The sequence below is a fragment of the Centroberyx affinis genome, unplaced genomic scaffold (genome assembly GCF_046629955.1).
Source record: "Centroberyx affinis isolate AG114_WGS23_722 - 3 ecotype Tasmania unplaced genomic scaffold, CSIRO-AGI_Caff_v1 ptg001153l_1, whole genome shotgun sequence".
Lineage (NCBI taxonomy): Eukaryota > Metazoa > Chordata > Actinopteri > Beryciformes > Berycidae > Centroberyx > Centroberyx affinis.
This window is the reverse complement of record NW_027279685.1, coordinates 7,501-33,689: the sequence shown is the minus strand read 5'-3', so window position 1 is coordinate 33,689 and position 26,189 is coordinate 7,501. Positions and strand designations below refer to the sequence as shown.

General features: G+C 40.8%; 1 protein-coding gene across 1 annotated transcript in view; it reads right to left on the bottom strand.

Annotated features, from left to right (window-relative positions):
- Nucleotides 1-1,788: 1,788 nt before the first annotated feature.
- The window catches only part of LOC139648071 (phospholipase D1-like), a 31,700-nt gene continuing 7,299 nt past the window's right edge, over nt 1,789-26,189 (bottom strand). Inside the window, exons 9-22 of the mRNA XM_071524130.1 lie at nt 25,466-25,576; nt 25,047-25,232; nt 23,724-23,943; nt 18,231-18,359; nt 17,996-18,114; nt 17,307-17,420; nt 16,585-16,695; nt 16,011-16,099; nt 13,243-13,356; nt 12,166-12,215; nt 9,899-10,033; nt 7,098-7,251; nt 5,785-5,902; nt 1,789-4,971 (exon numbers count right to left, since the gene is read on the bottom strand). Of these exons, the coding sequence (XP_071380231.1) occupies nt 4,747-4,971; nt 5,785-5,902; nt 7,098-7,251; nt 9,899-10,033; nt 12,166-12,215; nt 13,243-13,356; nt 16,011-16,099; nt 16,585-16,695; nt 17,307-17,420; nt 17,996-18,114; nt 18,231-18,359; nt 23,724-23,943; nt 25,047-25,232; nt 25,466-25,576 (1,875 nt within the window). The 3' untranslated portion in view covers nt 1,789-4,746. The remainder of the gene's footprint in view (nt 4,972-5,784; nt 5,903-7,097; nt 7,252-9,898; nt 10,034-12,165; nt 12,216-13,242; nt 13,357-16,010; nt 16,100-16,584; nt 16,696-17,306; nt 17,421-17,995; nt 18,115-18,230; nt 18,360-23,723; nt 23,944-25,046; nt 25,233-25,465; nt 25,577-26,189) is intronic.

The following is a 26,189-nucleotide window of genomic DNA, read 5'->3' as shown; positions in this document are numbered from 1 at the left end:
CCATAAGATAAATAGATGCACCCAAGGACAGCCATTTCCAAATTCCATCACTGAGAACATCAACAACTCATTTTCTTGACGTGTGACAGTCTTCCAGAGAGACAGTCTGACAGAAAGAGAAGATAGAGAGAGCAGAGAGCGAGTGTCACACAATAAAAATAGATGAAGTTTTCTTAAGGAGAGTCATAAGTCTTTAGGGCGAGAGAGGTTGAAGGAGAGGAGAGAGAGATGAGAGGAAGAGGAAGAAGTGTCCAGAGCTATCAAAAGGACAAAGTTTATTTTCAATGTCCATCAATGAGTGACAGCTATACTGACAAATTTGCAAAGATGAAATCTAGAAAAATGAGTTTGTAGGGTTGGTGCAGTATGGCAGATTTGGAAAAAAAAATGTTGTTCCTGTGATATTGAGGCACTTGCATGACTTAATGTGAACTGGTAAATAAATACAACAAATTTCAGCTAAATGCTCATGTTGTTTAGACAGGTTACTGGGATTCAGCACTGCATTTTCTGTAGCATAATAGCTGTGAATTTTAACTGTGATTTCAGTTTTCAGTATTTTTACCCTTTTAGACTTAATAATATACAGCTGGGATCATCAGCACTTTGCCCTCTAGTGTCACATTTTATATAAAATGGTTATTAATGCATCTGTACTGAATGTAAATTATTCCATCAATGAGGAATATCAGTAAATCTCATTTTCTCAATGTGGGTTAATAGTGTGTTCATGTGCTGGTGGGGAAAGTCCGACATCCGGGACTTCCAAGTCAGCTGCTGAACAGCGTTGCTTTCATGTGCTGTTTTGGCAGAAAATCAAACCTGGAATCAAACCCCACACGTTAAATTAGACAAACTTAAATAGACACATGTTAGGTTAGTCTGGCTGACTTCAAACATGAAATAAAAGGCGCATGTGTGTGTTTTCTTACTGTTGACTCAGAGTTTCCGACTTAATTATCTGACTTTGGAGGGAGTTCATGAAATTTCCAAGTTTAGCCGATATTATATCTGATAGCACATGAATGCACAATAAATGAAAAAAAAAAAAATCAGAGAGAGGATTAAGTGAATTCAGAGATATAAGGATATGCCTTTTGCCTTAGTATGGAGGTTAAGACCCCTAAACCACTTATGATCTATCTATAAAAAACATGCCCCAAATACATACCCTATACCAGTGATTCTCAACCTTTTTCATATCAAGGACCCCTTATTTAGTCCACATTAGAGCCACAGACCCCCATTTGATGAGATTTTGTCTCTCAGACCCAAATCTGAACGTCTATCTATTGTCAGATATGATTTTGTCCAGAATCCCATGACTGTCTGTATTTTAGGTAGAGAGATTACAATGAAACTATGATCAAAATAGTAATTCTTCTACATTCTCTAATTGTGTTAACTTCTTGTAAATTAAATAACGGTGAAGTTTAACAATTTATCAATTTGCTGGGGACCCCCTGGAACCCCCTCAAGGACCCCTGGTGGTCCCCGGACCCCACGTTGAGAACCACTGCCCTATACCATGTAAATATCATATATACAGTATGTATTTGCTATCTGTCACTTTCTGCTTTCTATACCATTCAAATAAAGGAAATAATGCTAAGGGGAGTGGACAGTCAATTCTCCTTTAAATAATGAGGTAGTATGAAGACATGGACGGGTCAACATGTAGAGAAAATGAAAACGCATCAACAGCCAAAAAGACTCTTCACCAAGATGGCTGCCCAAACATCTGAGCAGTGAGGAGGAAAGTCAGAGGCAGAAATCAGATCCTTTTCAATAGTCATTAATAACTCATTTATTATTACATCAAGTCACAAAACAATGCAACACATGACGCGGTGCTGTAGGTCGTTTTTTTTAAGGGGGTTGCAACGTGAAACAAACAGTCTGTGCAAAAAGTGCAATTCATAGACACAGTGAGTAGTAAAGAGACGAGTCATTAGAGCAAGAGAGAGAAAGACAGAGCAGGTCAGTGGTTCTCAACCTTTTACGACTCGTTTTCCACTCCAGAAGAAGAGGAGATGGCTAGTGCTGCTGAAGGCATAGATACACAGAACGGTGAACTTTGACACCAGGTGAAGATTTGTTTTACCTTGTCGAGCTGTTTTACTTGTGAATTACTGGAAGAAGCTTATAGAGTTTATTCATTATTTCTCAAGAAGAGGAAATCATCACAAAAGTTAAATACAAGATAATTCATCTGCGTATTATAAATATTTTCTTTCACATTCCCTAAACCGTTTCGCGGCCTCCTCGGAAGGCCCCCGACCCCCAGGTTGAGAACCACTGTGACAGGAGGTAGAAAGACAGGCAGAGGTAGAGAGGAAGATTAAAAAAGAAGAGCTCATTTTAGCCATAAATCTGTTATTAGTATGCAAGTGTGTTTTGGGTGCATCAGGCAGATACAGTGAACGCAGCTTGTATACAGGCACACTGTTCATCAATAATGTTAATGGTTTTCATGGAAACTGTTCAGCTCGCATGGTTCACAGTAATGTTTAATGGCAACTAGCTGTTTTCATGCTATCAGCGACATGTAACGCCTGTGATGTCTTATGGGATTGGTAGTTTACATGCTAACAGCACATAGAGCGTCATGCAGAGAACACACAGACCAACATGGAAGACACGGAGTAAGGCTGAATATTCATGCTGCGTTCCAGAGAAGTCGCAAAATCAGAAATTCCAACTTCTTCCTCTTGGAAAAAAACGCAACCGGACGGCCCTTCAAGTCAGAATTGAAAGTAGGAAACTCGGGAAGATTTCTCCACCCCCGAGGTTTCTGTGATGCAAGTCACCAGACGTCACGTCAACATGGCGGCACACACTGTGAACGTGTTACATTTAACATGCTTATAATCCTCAAAATACACTTAAGTTGCATTTGAAGCATTGCTTGGCCTTAAATCTAGCAAAACCTGTGAGGTAAAACAGCATTTGAAATGTAAAATTGCACTTACAGTTGCCCACGTTTTTTACGCTAACAAGCTAGCTAACTGACATTAGCCGTTGCCAGGATTTTACACTGGGGGGGAAAAAATCCTTCTCTAGCATCCATATTTCTCCCCAAGTTTTTCTGAGCCTGACCACTGGAGGATTTCCAACTTTCGAATTTGCCTGGAACGCAGCATTACAATGAACAAATCATGCAGAATCTCAACACAGTGTAGTCCAATGGGCCAAAAAAAATGGACTAAAAAGACCAGACTGTCAGCCTCCATGATACAAAACAGGTCAATTAAGGCATACTACAGAATCCACAGTATGAGGAATGTAAATGAAGATATGTACTGTTTTAACATGAGGCTAGAGTCTTTCCTCCTTGGCACTTGTTGTGATTTCCTGTTTGACAAATATATTATGATTAAAAGCAGGTTAGCAAGAGAGCAGATACGTGGCAAGGCATACAAGTCAAGTTTTAGAAATCAGCGGGAGAGCAGCAAACTCTTCATCCCCCTCTCCTTCTCTCTTTCTCCGCTGCAGTCTTCATTTAGTGTCTTTTCAAACCTTCTCGACGTAGAAGTGTCAGAGCTGCGTTCCCCGGCCCTGAACGTTGCATAGTGTTGGTCAACAGTTTAGGTTTCAGAACGGAGGAGAGAGTCATTTATTAAAAAAAAAGAAGAACAATAGGCTATAGTGAGTGATGCGGGGAGACCACGTCAATTTCGTTTTCTTTCCTTCTTCTTCACCTTCTTTTCTTTGTAAACGTGAGGTTGATGCCCAAGTTGTCAGGCACTGTAGAGTTCAATGCTCCGGTTGCTGGTAGAGTTCTCTCACTGTGTGTGTGTGTGTGTGTGTGTGTGTGTTGTTGTGTTGTGTGTGTGTTTAAAACGACATGTACATGTTGTTAAAGTTAAATGTGTGAGTTTGTGTGTATGTTTTCAGTGATACTGTCTGTGTATGTGTTGTAAAAGCTCATGTACATGTGTATGTATAAATGTATGAGTAAGTCTAATGTTATTTGTGTGCATTTAGTGGAACTCATAGTATAGAGGCTTTGCAGCTGGGTCACAAATCTCCCAGCAACCATGATTGGCGCCATCTTGGAGGTCCATTGGAGAACTGGCTGTGCAGAAATAATATCTAAATCCATTAAAAAAAAACAGACTAGAAGGTGGATTTGTTTCCAAATGTAGGTTACTGTGACACAGTAAACTGTCTTGTCTTTAGCCCTAGTCTCTACTCCAAAACATGAAGAGTTGTAGCTTGAGAAGAGTCAGCTCAGTTAACCTGAACAAACTGTTAGCTAGCTAACTAGCTGATTTTAATGTCAACATGCTAACGCTAGCTGCTACTAGCTATGTTAGCTAGTGTGCTAATCAGATGTGTTAACAAGACAGTGATGGCTAGCTGACCAGATGTTAGCTTAGACATTATCTAAACACTAAATTGATCACATTTATCAGTGGAGAAATGATCAGTTCCCAGTCAAAAACAGCACAGAAATGAATTGTCTTTTCAGTTCTGTTGAGAATGCCAACTCTTATATCTAACCTGCTGAAGGATTTATGCCAAAATATGATGGTTTTTATCAACCATTAGACGACTTTTTAGCGCATCTGTCAGCCTCTAAGAATTCATTTGTTTTTCCTTCCAAGTTGTACATTCAGAAACTTAATTAACTGTTCACAGCCATTGTTGCTCAAGAGCTGAGGACCTCCAATATGGCCGCCAGAGGCTGCGTTGCGTCACCTGAAAGCCTCTATACGATGAACGCATGTCTGCGTCCCTCCCTCAGGTCCAGACCTCCATGGGGACCATGGCCTCCTTGGAGCCGATGGGAGGGAGCAGGTTTTGCTCACACAGGAACTGGAGAGGAAACTGGACCAGGAAGCCGCGGATCTTCTTCAGCTCCTCGTGAGCGCGGGCCAGGTCTTCGCTCTCCAGGCCCGGCTTGGCCAGGTAGCCCTCCAGCTCCAAAATGTTACGGACGTCGCTGGACGGCAGGCAGCGGAAAACCTGTCAGAGAGAGAGAGAGAAACAACCTGATCTCACACAAATAAGAGAAATAGACACAAACAGAAAGTAGTGTCACATGGAAGCAGCACAGTGGAAAGTAAGACTGTTGTTTGACTTGACAACTCAAAACTAGTCTTTTTAATCTAGCCTATAACTAGCAGTTGTCCGTTTAAATCTTTAATTATTTTCTCTATCTAATCTTTTATTTATTGACTTTTTTATTTTATGATTCTACTATTTGGTATGCACTGTCTTCCTTCTAAAGAAACGGTTTTAAATGCGATATTATTGTTAGTAACACCCATTGTTTTTATTTTCTTCCTTTTCCTTGTGTATGTGTTTGTTCTTTAAACTTGCTGCTGAAATGTAAAGCAGTTTGAGCTGCATTCTGTGCATGAAAGGTGCTTTATAAATAAAGTTCATTCATTCATTCATTCAATGTCGCTAACCAGAGTTCCGTTCCCAGCTTGAGTCAAATTAAAATTTTTAGCAAATGTTTTTTCTTATTTAACCATGACCAAAGCCTTTCCCTAACCTTAACCAAGTTGTTTTAGTTGCCTAAACTTAACTGTTAACCAACTTATAGCTGAAAATGCAGCGTCCAAATCGTGTTATTGTCACAGAATCCAATTTGTGGTGGTAAATTTCACATACTTCACGTGTACTTCACGTTTCAGAATTTGTGCTCATTTCACGACTCTTTATGAGTTCATGTTGGAGAGAGAAAGTGCCATGAAGTGAACAAAGTGAAAGATAAGTACGGATGTGGGGGGGGGGGGAAACACGCAGTGAGAGGTGTAACATTAAATTTACCTTCTGGTAGATGGTGGCGTTGCGAGCGCCGGTGGCCACCCACACCTCTTTGTAGAAGTGGTCGCTGATGGGGTCCAAAATGTCGATGGAGGGGTCTGCGTTAGCGCCCAGGATCATCCTGAGGAACACAGGGAGGGGGGGGGGGGGGGGGGTGAGAAATAATAAGACATAAAAACACAGAAAAAGGAAATGAAAGAGAGAGGAGGGGGGAGAGACAGAATGTGACAGAAAGTATTACAGGAAATTGTATGCTGACATATTTAGCAAATGGGGAGCAAACATGATCACATGTGTACAAACCCATTTAGTACATTTTAGACTTGTATCTGACACTCTTATCCAAAGAATACAACAGTAAAATAAGCTTCAATTTCTTTATTATCAATATACACAAGCAACCAAAGGCTTCAGAGCCACAGTACGCTGACAACAGATGAAATAAATTCACTTGCGTCCCTAAAATGATCATGTATGATAAGAGAAGTGCTAACCAAGGAGAAAAGGCAGAATCTTTTTTCCCCCCCATTAAGCAAGACAGGAGTGTGATTTTTTAAGTTCAAGTACAGGAGGAAAATAAAGTAAACTTGTATATTGCGTTATTTTTTCCCTGCAAATTTCCCAGTTCTGTGTTATTCCATGTTTATTTCTGAATTCTGTTTTACTCAGATTTACTCAGGAGTATTGGGCTATTTTCCTATTTTCCACAATCATAAATCACATTGGAGACAGAAGTGCTGGGTAAAACAGGGTTCCTACGCAGGTCTGGAAAGTCTGGAAAAGTATTAAAAAATGAATTTGATAATTTCCAGGTCTTGAATAGTTTGGGAATTTGAAAAAATGTCTGGAAAAGTATGGAAAATGTTGCGGTTCAGGTCCGATGCACACAGAATTCTAGCTTTTATGTTGTTGTAGAGCCACTTTGAGTCCACAGTTTTTGTTGATGTGAAGAATAATGTTCAGATAGAGGGACGCTCTTATTACCCAGCCGCTGTCAGCATGCATTATATCAAATACAGACCAAAATCAAATCCGGTCAAGAACATAGGGTCTGGGAAAAATATGGAATTTTAAAATGGAAAGCGTGTAGGAACCCTGCCAATCATCTCACATATTCTGATATTTGTGGCTGTGAAGAACAATCTTCATCTATACAGTGATATGACCTAGTTAGCAGGGGCAAGATGTCTATCTGCATAAATCATATTGGACACCAGACAAAATCAAAACAAATCAAGGTCTGGAAAAAGTATGGAATTTTTTAATTGAAAATGTGTAGGAACCCTGGTAAAATAAAAAAAAGACCCGGGACGTACTTGAAGCACTCGAGGCGCAGCTGCAGGGCGTAGCGTCCGGCCTGGTACTCCTGTCCGTCCATCACCGACCGCACCGTCTCCGAGTCTTCCACGATCACCGCCACCTCGCTGTCCCGCTTTCCCAGCATGCTCCTGTCGTTGATGTTGGCAGAACCTGACACACACACACACACACACACACACAGACAAATGGGACAGTTGATGATGATGATGATGATGATGATGATGATGATGATATTCACCAGCAGATGGCGCTGCAGGACTTTGTTCAGGACTTTGTTCAGGACTTGATCTTAGGACTTGATCTTGCGGTTCCTTGCAGAACTCTTGCTCTCCAAAACACTTTATACAATACATACTGTATGTTTATGGCTCGATATTTGAAAAACACAGATGACTAGATCAAAAATATACATCAAAAATGCTATGAATCTAAAATATATCTGTTCTGGAAAAAAAATATATTTATCTAGGGATCCTTGCCCTAAAATTTGAAAAACTCAGATGATTAGATCCTCTAAAATGTTCCTATTTTGTAAGTCAAGGGCTCAAAACACTATTCATTTAAAATGATATCAATCTAAAGTATATCTATTCTGGAAAAAATATTTTACTTTGGGATCATTGCCCAGTATTTGAAAAAGACAGATAATTAGATCCTCAAAAATTTTACTATTTTGCACATTAAGGGCTTGAGAGAATTAATAAACTTCCTTTATGTTTAATAGGTTTAGAGTTTTACTTTTGTGCCAGCAGTCATGTTGTCAGGGAAGATGTCACATAAATAATAGGCCTCTCTCATTTTGTAATGAAACTCTTCCATTAAAACGTTCATCTTTCGAAAGGCCTTTTATTCGTTTTAGTTTTCTTAATTGTGTTTTATTCTCTTGTTTTATTTTTCATTGCACTTTCATTTAAATTCATGTCAAGCTTCATTGTATACTGATTTTACCTTTTCTTTTTTTGTGAAGAGCTTTGTAACTCTGTTTTTGGTAAGTGCTATACAAATAAACTTTATTATTATATATTATACATTTTTATACAGTCACTCCATGTCATTTCACTGCAGGAGGGTTGAAAGCTGCCAAAAGAACACCAAAAAAATCTATTTTTAATGAATTAATGAAAAGACTCCCTGAGATGGACGACTATGTATTTTTGAAAATATACAGTAGGTTCGGACTCTTTAGGCTTTTCAGAGTCAAAAATAAAACCCTGATCAGCCCAGCGAGGTTTCAATTCCAACATGAAAAAGCAGCATCAGATTTCAAGGATAAAACATAACATCTGCTGTTCAGTGGGCGCTTTTATCCACAGCACTTCAGTCCCATGAGCACGTACAGTATATTTTTAGCATGGGACGCCCCAGTTGGAATTGAACCCCTAACCTTAGAAGGGTTTGTGCCACGCTAAACCTATGAGTGCTTTCCTTTGTCTGAAATGAGGATTCACACCATGCCTTTTGATTTTTTGACATTTTTAGGCTTTTCAATAAATACTGCTCCCCTCTTACATCTTCCTTCTCTGATTTCTACCTCCGCTACCTCCTCAGCTCTTATTTCACTGCACTTCTCTATTATACATCTTCATTGTAGTGTCAGTAGAATATTTTATGACATGCGTCGTCTTTTGGATGCTTGTAATGTTGGAGATCTAGGAATTCAAGCTTACTCTGCTCGTACTCTGCTGTAGGTAGTTTTGAATGAGAGCATCGGCCACTGTAAATGCCTGAAATTAAATTGTAAATAGCTGCTATTCATGTGAAAACCTTATTACTCCAGTCTTGGGGATTTTCATGTTTTGACTTCAGTTGAAGGGTTACGTGGTTCCTCTATGGGCTGAGAAAATCCTACAACCTTTGGGCCTATGAAGCTGTTTCAAAACCCCATTAGATAAACTCAAAAATGCAAAAATGCATAGTGGTCAAGGTGAAAAAAAGGCTGCTTTTCTTATTTCTGAAACGTCACATTTTGGAGATGCAAGTTTTTCACTGGACAGCGATGAAATGTAACTCAATAAGACTTAAAAAGACACAGATCTGATCTGATGTGTGTGTGCTGAATGTGTAGGAAATGTAAATGAAAGGTTTCACTCCCAAATGCTATACCGTAAAACTTCAATTAAAAGCCGAGTCCCAATTAAACGCTGAGTCCCTTTTACTGGCCGGGTGTGGCTACACGTTTTGACAAATTAAGGCCGGTCTCAATTAGAAGCCGGTTGCCATCGACGCTGCGAAGCAGTTTATTTATTTTTTACTTGCATTCAAACGTCAGTCACATTTGCTGATCGCCATTTGTGTTATTTATCAATAACAATCAATTATCAATGGTTATTCGATAGCCTAATTTTTAATAATTTAAGTAATATTCATACAGGTTTAAATAAACATTTTGATAGTATTTCACATCTTTGCTGAGCAAGAGTTTTGTGCGAAAGGAATTAAAGGCCTGTCCCATATAGACGCCTGTCCCAAATATAGGCCGGTTGAGTTCAGTGTTTGAAGCAAATAAAAGCCCGGGCTGTTAATTGAAGTTTTACGGTATATTGGTTATATTTTGGAAAAATGTTGCTGCCTGAAATTATGCTGCAAAATATTTGAAAAACAAATGATTCTGTCCTCAAAAAATAAAAACTATTTTATAAGCAAAATGTCTTCACACTCCTGACTTCAACACTTAACACATCATGTGCTTCACTTTCACGCCTGCAGTCAATATGGAAGTGGTGCAGGTGTCATTTTTGAGAGCAAAACTCTTCAAATGTACAAATGAATAGAAGCTGTGTAAGCAGGTGTGATTTACCGATGATGACGGTGTTGTCGTCGGCGATGAGCATCTTGCTGTGGACGTAGATGAGCTCGGTCACCAGCTTCCCCTCCAGCTCAGTGTGAGTCCTCAGACCAGCGAAGGAGATGTAGTTCATCCACTGGTCTCCCACTGTTGGCCGGGACAGTCACAGGTTAGTGCTTTACCCAAAGAGACTTACTAATGAGTTAGGAGGTAGGAGTTCAGGAGTTCAGTGTCAAGGAGAGATGTATGGAAAGAGGTTAGTGCCAGCAGACATTGTATTTGAATTGCTCATATTGAACATTTTTTGAGGCAGAACTGTAAAGCCACAATTTGAAATTGAATGCAATGGCTTGAAATTTAATTCAACTTTTAACTTTTTGTCCTTTTTCTATAATTTAAAATTCAGTTTTCTCAGTTCAGATTAAGCTGTCTAAGAAACATTTGAGGATTTAGGAAAAGCAAATGAGCAAAGATTCAATCCACCAACGCCAGACAGCGTACTGCTGCTAGTAGTTTTCACTGGCGAGTTGTTTGCCCTCTTTTTTGTCTTGTTTTTGTTTTTGACCTCGTCTCATTTCAACCTTGTCATGGTTGGGAACTTGGTGAACAATTTACGTCAAAAGACCGGAAAGACCGAATGTCTGGAATTGGCCACAGTGACCAATGGAAACTAGTAGTAGAACCAATATGCTGCCTAACGTTGTCGGATTGAATCTTTGCTTGTTTGCTTTTCCCAACCCCAGATCTTTCTTAAAAAGATCAATCTGAACTAATAAAACTGAAATGGAATTGAGAAAACAATTAAGTTAAATTCAGTAATAACCACATTTAATTTCAAAATTTCAAATTGTGCCCTTTTGGAATTAATTTGGTCTGCAAATTCATTTTTCAAATGTAATTGTTCAATACAAATTCAGGTGTATGCAATTCAAATTCAGTATCTGCTGGCACTAATCTGCTCCCATACACATGGCTGTTGAGGGACATATTGGCTTTGGAGAGAGAGAGAGAGAGAGAGAGAGAGAGAGAGAGAGAGAGAGAGAGAGAGAGAGAGAGAGAGAGAGAGAGAGAGCGAGAGAGAGAGAGAGAGAGCAGGTCAAAGTAAGTTCAGAAACTGTGCTTACAGGCCTGATCCACTGACTATTAGTTTAAAAATATACAAAACTAAATCAAGACTTATGGTTTTGAAAGAGTATTGCTGTTCTTTGCTTCTGCATGTGGCTGCTTTTATGTATGTGTGTGTGTGTACATTTGTGGCAAAAGTGGGGTTTGGTTGGGTTCTGCTGTGTTTTCGCTCTCAGATTGCAACTTTAATGACAGACCTGTCCTCTATATTAAAGATTGGACCTATGTGGGTACACTCCAGGACTTTTGGTTGAAACTTTATTTACCCAGGATGCATTTGCTGAGCACATATGCTGTTTTTTCAGCAACGCCCTGCTTAGCCAGTCAGGTACAGATAATATGTGTCTTGCTCTGTTTTCAGGATTCTTGCATTTCTTACATAACTTTTTACTTTTTAGTGTTGATGTATTTTTGAGAAGTCCAGTAGTAGTACTGGCAGTAGTGATACTACTACTAGTAGTAGTAGTAGTAGTAGTAGTAGTAGCCACAGTAGTACTGGTGATAGTAGTGGTAATAGTAACTGGTAGCTGTCCAGTACTTACTGTTAAGATGATGATACACAGACAAATTTTAGGGCAAATTTGGGGCAAAATTTGCTGGCAATGGCCAATGAGCAACTGGGCAATGGTCAAAAAGGGCAATGAACAATGCTAGCTGACAAATTGTAGGATTGTTATCTTGGCCTCCTCTTTTCTAAATGTAACAATTTAATAATTTTATCCAGGTTATCCACTGCAATTTCATAACATGTGAATCATTAATATTAAGACTTATGTATGGGTCTGTTTTGTTAACAAAAAATAATAATCTATTCTATTGGCATATAACAGCTAGCTACCTGGCTAGGTTAAATGTTGTATAAAAAAAGAGTCACAGCTATTATTTCCTGGTGGTGTTTACTATTTAGCAGCAGTTGTAGTCCTGCACCTTGCACCATCCACCATTATTTTGAAAATATTTTGGGCTGAGGATGAGGTCACCTGACCCATTTACTTGTCACTGATTGGTTGGTGTTGAAACCTTGTCAGTAAACCTTTCTCTCTGATCAAGCTTGGCTGGATTTCAAACTGATGGATTGATTTCAGTGAATAATAATAGAACCAAATTTGCCCTAATAAAAAAATTGCCGGTGTATGTTCTCACCACCGACTTACTCTCTTTCTTCAGCTGGGATATGATGGAGTGGTCTCCTCTGATCATCGTCCTACAGGAAGGACAGACAGAGATGGTTTATTATCAGGGAAGCAGATACAGAGATGGTTTATGAACTGGAAGTAGAGACAGAGATGGTTTATGAACTGGAAGTAGAGACAGAGATGGTTTATGAACAGACCTGCTGCTCACCTCTGTCACAATCATTCCTAACAATGCAAGCCTTTGTATGTGTGTGTGTCTGTTTGCATGGTGAGGGCTGAATATTTACACTAGCTGTCCAATAAATGCCTGCCTCAAAAGGTATGGCACACACACACACACACACACACACACACACACAGTTTACAGCCCTCTTGTTATAGAGTTAAGGTGTGGCGGTTCTCTATCACTGACTCTTTCCGGTCCTTAAGTCAAATAAACCAAAGTAGCAAGTGGATCCATAGTAGTTTCTCATTACAGGGGTGCGCTCATGCAAACACACATTTGTATTACTGTACTTGTGAGGACCTTCACTGACTACAATCATTATCTAACCCTCACCACTACATGTCTAACCTTAACCCAATTCAAACTTAAGCCTAAACTAACCTTAACCTAACCCTAAACCTAAAATCACTTTTAAAGGCTTTTAAATCACATCTTACAACACACTTTTATAGATTTGCTTCCATGTAATTGTTGTACAATGTACTGTACATTTTCTTTGATCTGATTTAATTAATTTTAACTGTTTGTTTATTCTTCTTTTAACGTATTTTCTCCTGCTTGTGCTTCATATTTTTATCATGTTATGTATTTTGCTACTCTTGTTTTTATGTCTTCCTGTAAACTCTGCTTTTAGGTAAGTGCTATGTATATAAAATGTATTATTATTATTATTATTATTATTATTATTATTATTATTATTATTATTGTTATCAACCCTAAACCCAAGCCCTAACCCTTAAACAGCCCGGCAAAATGTTCTCACTTTTGATGATCTACCTAATTTTTCTATCCTTGTGAGGACATTTGGTCCTCATAAGTATAGAAATACAAGAACACACACACATACACACACACACACACACACACACCTGTAGTTGAAGTGCATGACGGCCTGGATGGCGCTGCCTCCTCCGGTGTTGATGTCTCCCTCGAAGCCGGGCAGCAGAGGCGTCACCACGTACACACGGTACTTCTTACCCTCCCTGAGGACACACAGACAGGGGACACACTCTTTCTCAGTATGCCTTCCTGGGCATTCTTGCGTCTTTGATGATGTGCTTTACAAAATATCTAATGGCTGAAGCACAATTCCAAAAAATTCTGCGGACGAATAAAGATCTGGATAAAGATCCTGGATTAAGATTGAACTGAATGGTGACTTGTCCGATGAGAACGAACAGAAAGCCCCAAGATTCATTATGAGAACAACACATCATGTCCAAGTGTAAATCTGTAGCAAGCAGCTAGAAACAGAGCATCTGATGCAGCTTGTTGTGGTGTGGCTGTGGATCCAGAGCCCTGCGCGGGACTGTTTTCTTAATCCTGCTCCCGCTGGATTTCTGACCATTACCGCCCGCTCCCACAATGTGTGTGTTATTGGCCGCCCGCTCCTGCCCGCAGCAAAGTTAAAACCGCCCGCTCCCGCAAGATTTGCGTCGGGTCCTGCGGGTCCCGATCAATACATGCATGGTCCCAATCCCAATGCTACGGAGCCCCTAAAGTCCCGAAAGGTGATATTTTTTTTATCTAGATCGCACAAGATAAAAAAATATCACCAATAACTTGTGCGCACAATAAAAATAAAAATAATGTTAAAAATTACCTGTCGGTAATTACGCGAAATTACGTTCTAGTGCATAATTACATTCATACTAGTGCAATAATTACAGTTATTGACTGCATTTATTGACTCCGTCTCCATCCTTCTGGTTAGCTAGCTAAATCCCGGGACCTGCAGTTTATTTTTTGACCGCCCGCTCCCACGAGATGCGTTGGGTCCCGCGGGACCCCAATCCCAATGCAGTCCTCTAAGCCCTGCATTCAGTAACATTCTCAGTAAAAGTGAATAGTGTGATAAGGTGGATTTGTTTCCAAATGTAGGTTACTGTGACACAGTAAACTGTCTTGTCTTTAGCCCTAGTCTCTACTCCAAAACATGAAGAGTTGTAGCTTGAGAAGAGTCAGCTCAGTTAACCTGAACAAACTGTTAGCTAGCTAACTAGCCAGCAGACACACTGATGTTAATGTGAACATGCTAACGCTAGCTGCTACTAGATACGTTAGCTAGTGTGCTAATCAGATGTGTTAACAACAAGACAGTGATGGTTAGCTGACCAGATGCTATGGTTAGCTAGCTAACAAGCTGACATTATCTAAACACTAAATCAATCAGATGGATCAGTGATGAAATGATCAGTTCCCAGTCAAGAACAAACAGAAATTAACCGTCTATTCAGTTCTGTTGAGATAATATGTACGTTTAGAAACACAAACAGCTGTTCACAGCTATTGTTGCCCAAGAGCAGAGGACCTCCAATATGGCCGCCAGAGGGTGTATTACACCTGAAAGCCCTTGATAGTGTACAGTACAGAGTCGGTAGAAACAGCTGGGAAAATGACAACCTGTGTGTCTTAATTCATTGTGCAACATCAAGCACACCGCCCATTTGAAATTGTAATAATTAATTTTCTTGAGCTCTTGAGTTTGTTCTCTCCCAGACGGTGTGGGGAGAACGTTCTCCACAGCGACACGAGCATCGATTGGGCATTCTTCTTGGATCTGAAAATCACCTACAATGTTTAACCACTTATTATAATGTTTAACTTGTACAACAGCTCACACCCAAACTGAAGCAAATGAATAATGCTGGAACATTTTAATAAAAACTCCCCTGGTTTCTATATACTGAAGCTGGTACAGGGGTAGGAACTAGGTCTGGTGTGTGTGTGTGTTTGTGTGTGTGTGGTGTGTTTTGTGCAGGGTGTGTTATCGGTCTCTAAAGTCAATATCATCATTTTTCTCTTTCCTCTGATAAGCTCTTATCTCCTTGACAACAGAACGTCAGAGACCGAACCTTAAACAGTAAGATATTGGAATAAATCTTCAAACAAGGCAAGTCAAACAAGCCCATTAGACGACTTATAACATGAGATCAGACTATTAGTCATCTGGAAGGTACACAGCGTTCAGGGCCAGGAACACATCCATCATTCAGTGTGTGAGACTGTGTGTGTGTGTGTGTGTGTGTGTGTGTGTGTGTGTGTGTGTGTGTGTGTGAGAGAGAGAGAGAGAGATAGACAGAGAGAGAGAGAGAGAGAGAGAAAGAGAGACAGATAGATGATTTAGATATCCTGTCCTGACAACATGTTGGACAATGATCAAGTGACACTAACAACGTCAGTCAGTTCAACTGTGTGTGTGTGTGTGTGTGTATGTGAGTGTGTGTGTGTGTGTGTGTGTGTGAGTGAGTAAGTGAGAGAGTAAGAGAGTGCATGTGTGTCTGTCCAAGTGTGAGAGAGTTTTTTCCTTTAAAATCATTTAAAGATAAGGCTAAATACACAAAAACCCTGTTAGTTTACAATGTGCAAGTGTGTGTGTGTGTGTGTGTGTGTGTGTGTGTGAGAGAGAGAGTGAGTGAGTGAGTGAGTGAGAGAGAGAGAGAGGGACATAAAGAGAGAGTGTGTGGTATTGTGAGAGAGTATTTTCCTTTAAAACCATGTAAACATAAGGCTAAATATGCATATCTCCATATAAAAGCCCTGTAAGTTTCCAAAGTGTGCCTTCAATGAGAAGTGTGTAAAGTGTGTAAAGTGTGTAAAGTGTGTAAAGTGTGTAAAGTGTGTGTGTGTGTGTTACCTGTATGCTGTGATGATGCGCTCGGCGATAGTGTCTCCTATCTTGTTGAAAACGTGTCTGTTATCAGCACAGCTGATGAAGAACTGATTCTAAAAGGAAAACACACACATAAATTAAAATATATATATATAATATATATATAAAATATATAATATAAAATGAACGGCAACTTAACTTTGTGTTCTCAGGTCATATTTATGTACTGGAAAAAACTACGATGGCGTATTAGGGCCATTGTAGGTGATTTTTTTATTTTATTTTTTTTACCGCAGCTGGGTGGGAGGGGGGGTAATATTCAGAGAAAAAACTTTACGAATAAATTTACGATAAAAAAAACTCAGAATTTCTAAGATTAAAGTAAGAAATTTGCAAGAAAAAAATCACAATTTCTGAGATTAAAGTCACAAATTTGCAAGAAAACACTAGATTTTTTAGATTAAAGTCAGAAATTTGTGAGAAAAAACTAAATTATTAAGATGAAAGTCAGAAATTTCCAAGAAAAAAAATCACAATTTCTGAGATTACAGTCAGAAATTTGCGAGACAGAGCGCCTCCGACGTGCCCGGCCAGGTACCTCTATGTAGACGAAGTGCTGGCTGTTCTTGATGGCGTGGACGTAGGCGTTGTGGATCGACTCCTCGTGGTACTTGATGCCGGCTGACCAATCAGAGGAAGACCGCAGGATCTGGGAGAGGGAAGAGAGGAATGATGCTGCGTGAAGTCGGGTCTCAGTCTGTAGCTAAAGCACTGCACTCGGCCTCGTCCATAAGTAATCTTTATGCAGAATGTCCATTCAAAGCCAATGGGGGGTTTGCACTTGATGAAGAAGTATCTAAATGTTTAATTCAATTTCAGGCTGGACAAAACGTTTTAGTCCCTCCAGCCTTGAGACACTGATGAAGACAAAGACATCCACCGTGAAACTGAATTAAACATTATAACATTTCCTTTTTTTTTTGTCGAGTGTGATCCCATTCCTCTGCACTCTGATGTTACGCTTCTTACATATGTGTGTGTGTGTGTGTGTGTTTCACAGATTTGAAAACATAGATTTGAAAACATAGAAAGGAAAGAAATGACAAAAATAAATCTGATGGAGATTAGAAAAACATCTCACCTCAAAAACAAAGAAAAGAGGACAGACAAACATACAGAATTTGTGACAGAGAATCCAAATAGCAACACAAAAAACAACATGGTGGGAAATTGTAGAACAGCAACAAAATGCATAAACTGACAATTCGGGGAAATTCAACTAAAATACACCAGATCAAATCGAACGTGTGCAGCACCTACCTGCACTTTGGTGGGGATGCAGTTGGGGACTTGGTACCGCAGCTCTCCGGCGGTGGTGTGGGACTTGGGCAGCAGGTACGGGTACGACAGGGAGCGGTACTTGGGCTTCATAATCTGGAGAACACCACAGAAGAAGAGACAGACAAGTCCATCATGCTGAGATGAAGTTACAGAGACTGGAATCAGATTTGTTTTGACTCCCCGCTGCCAAAGTCTCTGACCTGGCAGGATGACAGGTCACCAAAACTCCAGTCCAGTAAACAAGCTACTTGTGAGTCATGTGACTTTTGTTTACAAGCCCTTGTAATTGGTCAGTGTGAACCTAAACAAACCAGATAAAAAAATACAACAAACAAAACTTTTCCACTCTGGTTTGGACCAACTGTACGTGTGATCGTACCCTCAAATAGGGTTTCCTACATTTTTTGGATCTGCAACACCAAATAGGAAATTCTGAACCTCCCCTCCTCCACTGAGAGGTCAGAGGTCAGAGGTCAGAGCAGCAGCCTGGAGCCGGTAGGGATTCAGTGTTTTGCTCAAAGACACTTCAGCAGGACAGTTGGCTTTAGCTGGGATCGAACCCGAAGAGACTTCTGGGTAACGGGCGGGTCTCTAATCACCAGGACAACCTGCCATCCCACAGCAACAACAACAACAACAACAACAACAACAACAGCATGACCTCTGACCTTGGTGAAGTTCCAGCGCTGGATGAAGTGTCGGGCCACGTCCCGAGCCGCCTTCCCATGAACCACTGAGGCGATGTCATGCCAGGGCATTCTGGGAGTTGTATGCCTGTCTATAAAATCTAAAAAAAACCGGCAGAAACAGGAATGCAAATTATTGACGTGTTTGCATGAGTATGCAAATCACATACTGTGTGTGTGTGTGTGTGTGTGTGTGTGTGTGTGTGTGTGTGCTTACCATCAAACGGTTTGTCCAGTTGAATCCAGTCTTTGTGGACGAAGTTGCAGTAGTCTTTTCCATGCCAGAACCTCGTGTCTCCAACCAACTCCCCAACTCCTGTGTGGAGGCTACGCACTGAGCCGCTCCCTGACACACACACACACACACACACACACACACACACACACACACACCATTAGGAGAATATAATGCACTCTGCGGTCAACACAAAGCTCCGTTTCCTCACGCACAAAACAATCACCAGGGGGCAGAACATGAAAGAGCAGAGAGATGCAGGAAGAGCAACGAACACACTGTGCAGGAGAGTATTCAGACTGGAGTGGATCAAAAGGTTTAACACATTTCAAAGTGAGTTTCATGCTATTTGAGCCACCTGGTGGATCTGGAGGGAAATCTGCCTGAAATTGCTTTACGGCACAAAACAGGAAGAGGTTCTGTTCTTCCAGAGCAAAACGGAGCTAAAGCTGAAAGAGTTTCTGGCAGCAGATGGTGGAAGGAGGGAAAGGAGAAGATGGAGAAATCACTTCCAACATGTTGATCCTCTTCAGGGAGGGGGAGGGGGCAACGGGGCTTATGGGAAATGTAGTCTTAATGTGGAGAAACACTAGAACTAACACTACTGGAGTGAGATACAGGAGACCAATCATCTCCACCATGCTCTCATTTGTTTAAAGCAATTATACCGAGGTATCTTGACAGTGACATATTGGTGTTTAAAAATGCGACACGTTGCATTTTTAAAGATGTGAAAATAGAGAGCAGCGGGGAAAAAAGCAGCACACGAGCAGATATTTATACAATCTCAGCATAAACAGCAGCTAGGTGGAGCACACAGCATGCAGACTGAACCCACAGAGAAAACAGAAAACAGTAGAAACCCACCTAAACTCACCTCACCCAGCTTTTTATCAGCAGAATAGACTTTACTCATGTTTTAAGGCTGATATAAATTTTTACGATGTGAAATTCAGAGTGTAAATCGTGCTATACTGATGTAAGTTATGTGAGGATAGAGTCATTTAAGTGAAAAAGCATTAATTTATGTGTTTTTTTTTCCTGAAAGTATGATTGATTGTTGTTTATCTTGGTGGTTGTTTTCCTCACAGTTTACCCGCCCAGCACTGCAGCAGCAGGATAAACAGATCAGCCTGCGCTCCTGTACATTCCTCAACCTAATGAAAACCTGCTGGATGTGTTTTACTGCAGTTTGTGTGTGTGAGAGAGAAAGTGAATGTGTGTGTATGTGTGTGTGTGAGTGTGTGTGTGTGAGAAAGAGTGAGAAAGTGGAAAGGTGAGATAAACAGAAAAAGAAAGTGCATGTGGGGAAAAAAATGTGCGTAGACGTGAGAAAAAGTGAGACAAAGAAACAGTTTGTGTGTTTGTGAAAGAGAGAGTGTGTGTGTGTGTGTGTGTGTGTGAGAAAGAGTGAGAAAGTGCAAAGTGTGTATGAGATAAACAGAGAAAAAGAAAGTGCATGTGCAGAAAGTGCATGTGCAGAAAGAATGAGAATGAGAGAAACAGTTTGTATGTTCGTGAGAGAGTGTGTGTGTTGTGATAGTGTGTGTGTGTGTGTGTGTGTGTGTGTGTGTGTTGTGATAGTGTGTGTGTGTGTGTGTTGTGATAGTGTGTGTGTGTGTGTGTGTGTGTCAGAAAGAGAGGGAGGCAGTGTGATTACAGGCTTCAGTATCTCATAAAATAAAACCCCAGAGCCTGAGTGTGGTGTGTGGTGTTTCTAAAAAAGGGAAAATAAAAAGATAAGCCACATCTTTCCCTCTTCAGCCTGTTGGACTCTGGATGAAACAGAACAGAAAGTGGTGTAGAGTGTAACTGGAAACTCTACTGGACTGTTTTATGTTATTTTTGATTTTACCCCACTTCTCATTTTATGGATCTTATTGCTGTTCTTCATTTTCCCTTCATGTTGCTGCTGTTGCCATTTAGTTTGTTATCCAGTCCAGTTCTGTCTTAGCTTCTCATCCTGATTTGTTGTTGTTGCTAATTTCTTTCTTTCATTGCCTCTCATCCATTGTTGTTTGTGCTTTTCCATCTTTCTTTCTTTCTTTCTTTCTTTCACTGAGCCTATCTTTGTGCCTTTCATTTATTGTCTCTCATTTCTTTGCCTTTATTTCATTGTCTATCTTTCTTTCTTTCTTTCATTGTACCTTACCTCATTGTTTCTTTCTTTCATTGACTTTCTTTCTTTGAGTCTTTCTTTTTCTTTCTGTGTCTGTCTGTTTGTTTCTTTCTTTCTTTCTTTCTTTCTTTCTGCTTTTCTTTGAGGTGAAATATTTTCAGAAGCCTCTTGGGGTTTTTTATCATTTCACCTGCACAAATCAGTAATTGCATGTCTTCTTTTTGTGATTGTATATCAGCTTTGTTAACACTTTTTTTTGCCTCACTTCTATATTGTATCAAATAAACAAATAAACTAAACTAAGCTTATGTCTGTATCACAGCACATAAAACAGACACAGGGTGAAACCCGTCAGGCCGACAGACAGACTGACGACACACAGCTTCACCTCTCACTCTCCGGGTGACGAGCGTCATCCCGGATCAAAACCACAGCAAAGCACACTGGGAGACGGGAGGCGAGCGGCGGGGCGACGGAAAGCCCCGCCTCCTCAGCCCGCCGCCGCCGGACTCACCGGCCTGAGACTGGCCAATGGGAAGGGCCGTTCTCAGCTCCGCCAGCCTATTGGGGATCAGATTGTGTTGGCTGGTGACGCTGTTGGACCAACCTGGACAGAGCGGCAGCAAATACTGAGAAACCGAGACAGAGGCTGCCTGCTGAACACCGACAGTGAACGGGCTGGAGGCTGAGGTGACAGCATGGGCCATTTGATGGACACTTTAATCCAAACCACCTCACAGTAACTAGCACCAATGTACGCCGTTCATCAATCAGCACTTGTGTCAGTAAAATAAGCTCATGCCAATCACTTATACAAGCAATTTTATCAAAATTCATTATAAAAGTTGCAATTTTATCAAAAAACGAAGAACGATACAACTGTTGGTGGATGGGACACTAAATGCAAAAACTAGCACAACCTATAACTGTACTCTGATAACACATGGCTGGATGCTAGAGGAACATAACATATAGTCACTGTCAGCTGAAAACCTCATATCTCCAAAATGTCAACTTTAGAGGAAGAAAAACAGCCTTGTTTTTAGCTTGATGGCAATGTATTTTTGACATTATCCAATGAACATGAAACATGAAACATGAAAATCGGCACCCAACATCAGCCAGATGCCATTTGCCGGACATAAGTGCTAACCATATACTGAAGATTCAATAAATTTGGATATGTGCGCCAATTAAACCAAACCGATCCTAAATATGAACGTAAGCAAGAATTTGTCTGCAAATATAACAACAAATACCATTTGGTGGAAGCTTTTATCTAAAGCATCTTACAATACAAGTGAATGTATTTAACAGGGGTGTTCTGGGAATGAAAGCCATGTATAGAGTCAGGAAGTGGACTCAAGGGATGAAAATGACAGTCAAGAGTATTTTGAGTGAAATATAAAAGGTTGAATTCATTTAGAATGACTGTAATTGGAAATAAGGAAGTTCAATCTTTCATCATCTTTCTTTTGCAATGCTCTTTTGAGTGGATTCAACCTGTTCATTTCAGTTACAGCCGTTTTTAAATAATATAACTTTTTCTCTTTAACTTACATTAGTTTAGTCCATTCCTGACATTGTTCAACACTGAGTTACACTTAAGTTACACAGGAGCACTTTGTTGGGACAGTGGATGCTACACTAGCTGGCAGAAAGAGGGAGAAACACTAAATGCAACAACACAAACTAGCTATTATCCACAGACCAGCTATTATCCAGAAACCCAAAGGAGAACAGTGTATTACCACAGCTGGAAAGTGCTAAATCAGGGGAGAGGAAACCTTTGGCGTTAAATCTACATTTTTTCTGGACTAAGCTAGAGAGATCTACCGGTGTCGGTTTCCTGCAGGGGGAGACCGGCTGTGGATCTGCTACATACAGACTCTAGAGGCTTTGCAGTGGAGTCACAAATCTCCCACCCGCCACAGCTGGTGCCATCATGGAGGTCCAGCCGCTGTGCGCATATTTATGTAAGCAAGAAAAAGAACGAAACCTGAGAAAGACTGTTGTGGTGCGGGAGTCGGCCAGTTGAGAAACATCAGTAAAAATGAATTTGACTGACTTGAACGATTTGTTTCCAAACTGTTTTGTCTTCAGATTTGGAATAATTTCACCTAGACAAACAGCCGCTTTTGGGCTTTGATAACTAGCTAACTAGCCAGCAGGCAAATTTAGTGAGTTAGATGATAACTAATAACTAGTAACTAACGTTAATGTTAACATACGATTAAGCCGCTACTAACGACAGCTGCTACGACAAGCAAGACAGTGATGGTTAGCCGACCAGATGCTATGGTTAGCTAGCTAACAAGCTGACATTATCTAAACACTAAATCAATGAGCTGGATGAAATGATCAGTTCAGTCAGAAACAGACAGACATTAACCGTCTGTTCAATTCTGTTGAGACGGACGAGTTGTAGGGTTAGAAACTCGATCAGCTGTCCACAGAGCTGAGGACCTCCAAGATGGCCGCCAGAGGATGTGTTACATGTGTTACGTCACCTCAAAGCCCTCTACTGTACGTTTACATGTTTACCTGAGCAATGATAATCATCGTTAGTGAAGCATTGAATAATTAGCAAACAGAAATTAGTAATGGTGCACATGCAGTTTAGCTGCTGAAATACAATCAAAGCAATACAAAAACATGATTATGCGTCATAGTGAGTGAATTTCATGCTGTGTTTGTATGCAACTTTTGCATAGGGTGTGTGCGTGTGTGTGTGTGTGTGTGTGTGTGTGTGTGTGTGTGTGTGTGTGTGTGTGCGCTTTCTACCTTTCTCCACAGCTTTTATTGCCTTTCCTAGCACTTTTCTGCCATACATAATCATTGCCAGTGGTGGAATGTAACTAAGTGCATTTGCTCAAGTACTGTACTTAAGTACAATTTAGAAGTATTTGTACTTTACTTGAGTATTTCCATTTCATGCTACTTTATACTTTTACTCCACTACATTTCAGAGGGAAATATTGTACTTTTTACTCCACTACATTTATTTTACTTTACTTTACTTTGCAGATTCAGATTATTAATACAAATTATAAATCAACTAATAAATTATGACATATTATTTTTACACTGTGGTACTTTTACTTAAGTCAAAGATCTGAATATTTCTTCGACCACTGATCATTGCAGGGTAAAAAAAACTCTCAAACTGGTTGCTGTAATGTTGGTGATCTGTGAATTTAGGCCTATTCTACTGTTACACTCATTTTAAGCCTCTCTGGATAAGAGTGTCAGCTAAAGGCCTAAAATATCATCTAAAAATGTAAATGTGGGAGTGTAGTGAGAGAACTTTACGTGTGTGTGTGTGTGTGTGTGTGTGTGTGTGTGTGTGTACTCACTCTCCTCGGCGCTCTCCACGCTGCTGACGCTGTCGGCCTGGGCCAGGCCGTGTTTCTGCAGGTGTCTCTTCAGGCTGAACTTCCTCTTCATCCTGCCCTGCCCCTTCAGCTTGGGCTGGTCCGCCGAGTCCGTCACCGTGGAAACGCTCTTCCCGTTGCTCTGGGCGACCCTGCCGCTGCCGTTGGAGGGGGCGGCCGTGTTGGAAAAGGAACTTTCAGCCTAGAAAACAGAAGAATTACTTGATGTTACGGTACGTTCAAGCTTCATGTGTTTTAAGATTGATATGCAGGTTTAGAGATATATGAAGTGAATAAGGTAAAATAAAAGGTGCAGGTGAAAGGATGAGTGAGAGAAAAAGTGAGAGAGAAAAGAGAGAAAATGGCCAGATTTCCATCCAAGAGCTTTTAATAATGATAATCGAATTAGCTGAATTTCTCAATCTCAATATCACAAAGCTTTTACCGTAGTTTGATAGAGAAACACTTTTGTAAATAAAGAAATTGTGTGATAAATAGCAATGGAAACAGATTTGTCAAAAAAATAATGCTGTGTTGTTTTTATGCCTAAAGCCTCTTTGATTTTTTTGAATTTGTGATTTCTGACAGCTTGGTTCTACATGCAGGAAGCCTTTTTATTAATGGAGATGCACGTAATTTGTATTTCATTTTTTGCAACATTTCAAAAGATTCTTTAAAATCTGCTTGACTTTGGAAACAAAGCTAGAGAGTGTGTGTGAGGATGAGAGAGTGAGAGAGAGAGAGAGAGAGAGAGGGAGGGAGAGACAGAGAGAGAGAGAGAGAGAGAGAGAGAGAGAAAGAGACAGAGAGAGAGAGAGAGGGGAGAGACAGAGGGAGAGAGAGAGCGAGGGGAGAGAGAGAGGGAGAGAGAGAGACAGAGAGAGACAGAGAGAGAGACAGAGAAAGAGATAGACAGAGAGAGGGAGAGAGAGAGACAGAGAGAGAGAGAGAAAGAGAGAGAGACAGAGAAAGAGATAGACAGAGAGAGGGAGAGAGAGAGACAGAGAGAGAGAGAGACAGAGAGAGGGAGAGAGAGAGGGAGAAAGAGAGAGGGGGAGAGAGAAAGAGAGAGAGGGAGAGAGAGGAAAAGAGAGAAAGAGAGACAGAGACAGAGAGAAAGAGAGAGAGAGAGAGAAAGAGAGACAGATAGATGATTTAGATATCCTGTCCTGACAACATGTTGGACAACGATCAAGTGACACTAACGTCAGTCAGTTCAACTGTGTGTGTGTGTGTGTGTGAGTGTGTATGTGTGTCTGTGTGTGTGTGTGTGTGTGTGTGTGTGTGTGTGTGTGAGACAGAGACCTGCTCCAGGGCCACGGAGCGTGTCACACTCCCCACGTCAGTGAGCCGGTGCTCCTTGTCGTCCCAGCGACCGTACGCCAGGTCGATCCCGCCCACGAAGCCCACCGATTGGTCGATGACGATGATCTTCTCGTGATGCGCCCACAGGTACACGGAGGACGAGACGTGGTCCGGGTGACGCATCACCTGGGGGAAAAATAACAGAACACACACACATACATTACACACACACACACACACACACACGTACACTTATACACACTGTCCTTGATACGTTTTATGGCAGAAAGTGTGTTTAATTTCTAGTCTTCCTCTGTCTCTCTCTCAATTTCCTCTACTTGTAAGCTTATGGAAGGTCACCGTTCACACACACACACACACACACACACACACACACACACGCAGCTGGGCAGGCCCACCTTGATGTTGGGGTGAAGGTGCATCAGCGTTCTCTTGCTGTATCCTGAGTTGATGCCCAGAGCTAGCTCCACTTCCTTGTACAACATCACAAAGATCCGCACTCCTTGTTGCTGTGGAAACACCAAACAAACACGTTTAAAACAATGTGAGCGATAAAGGTGCGACATGCTGCGTTTTTATATATCATTGTCAAATTAATGTTGCTGCCTTGGTCTAATGAGCCTGGTGGAGACGATTGTTCTCCTCTATCTCACTCCAGTAGTATTGTTAGCTCTCGTGTTTCTCCACATTAAAACTACATTTCCCATAAGCCCTGTTGCCTCCTCCCCCTCCCTGAAGAGGATCAACATGTTGGAAGTGATTTCTCCATCTTTTTGCTCTGGAAGAACAGAACCTCTTCCTGTTTTGTGCCGTAAAGCGATCCAGCAGATTTCCCTCCAGATCCACCAGGTGGAGAAACAATGGAGGATGCAGAGTAGAGGCTGAGAGAGGCTGACCACTGATGGTCTGGTTTGTTTACAGTAATTATACTAATGTCTCATAATTAATATAGTAAGTAAGTAGTAATTAAGTAGTAATTGGTATAGAAAGGCAGATCTGAAGCATCAGCAGCACTGGCATCTGCATTTCTACACACCCAAAACATAGACAGACATCTACAGTGATAGGCAACGTTCCTAGATCAGATTTTCTGATCCATGACCTCTACAGTCTACTTCATAT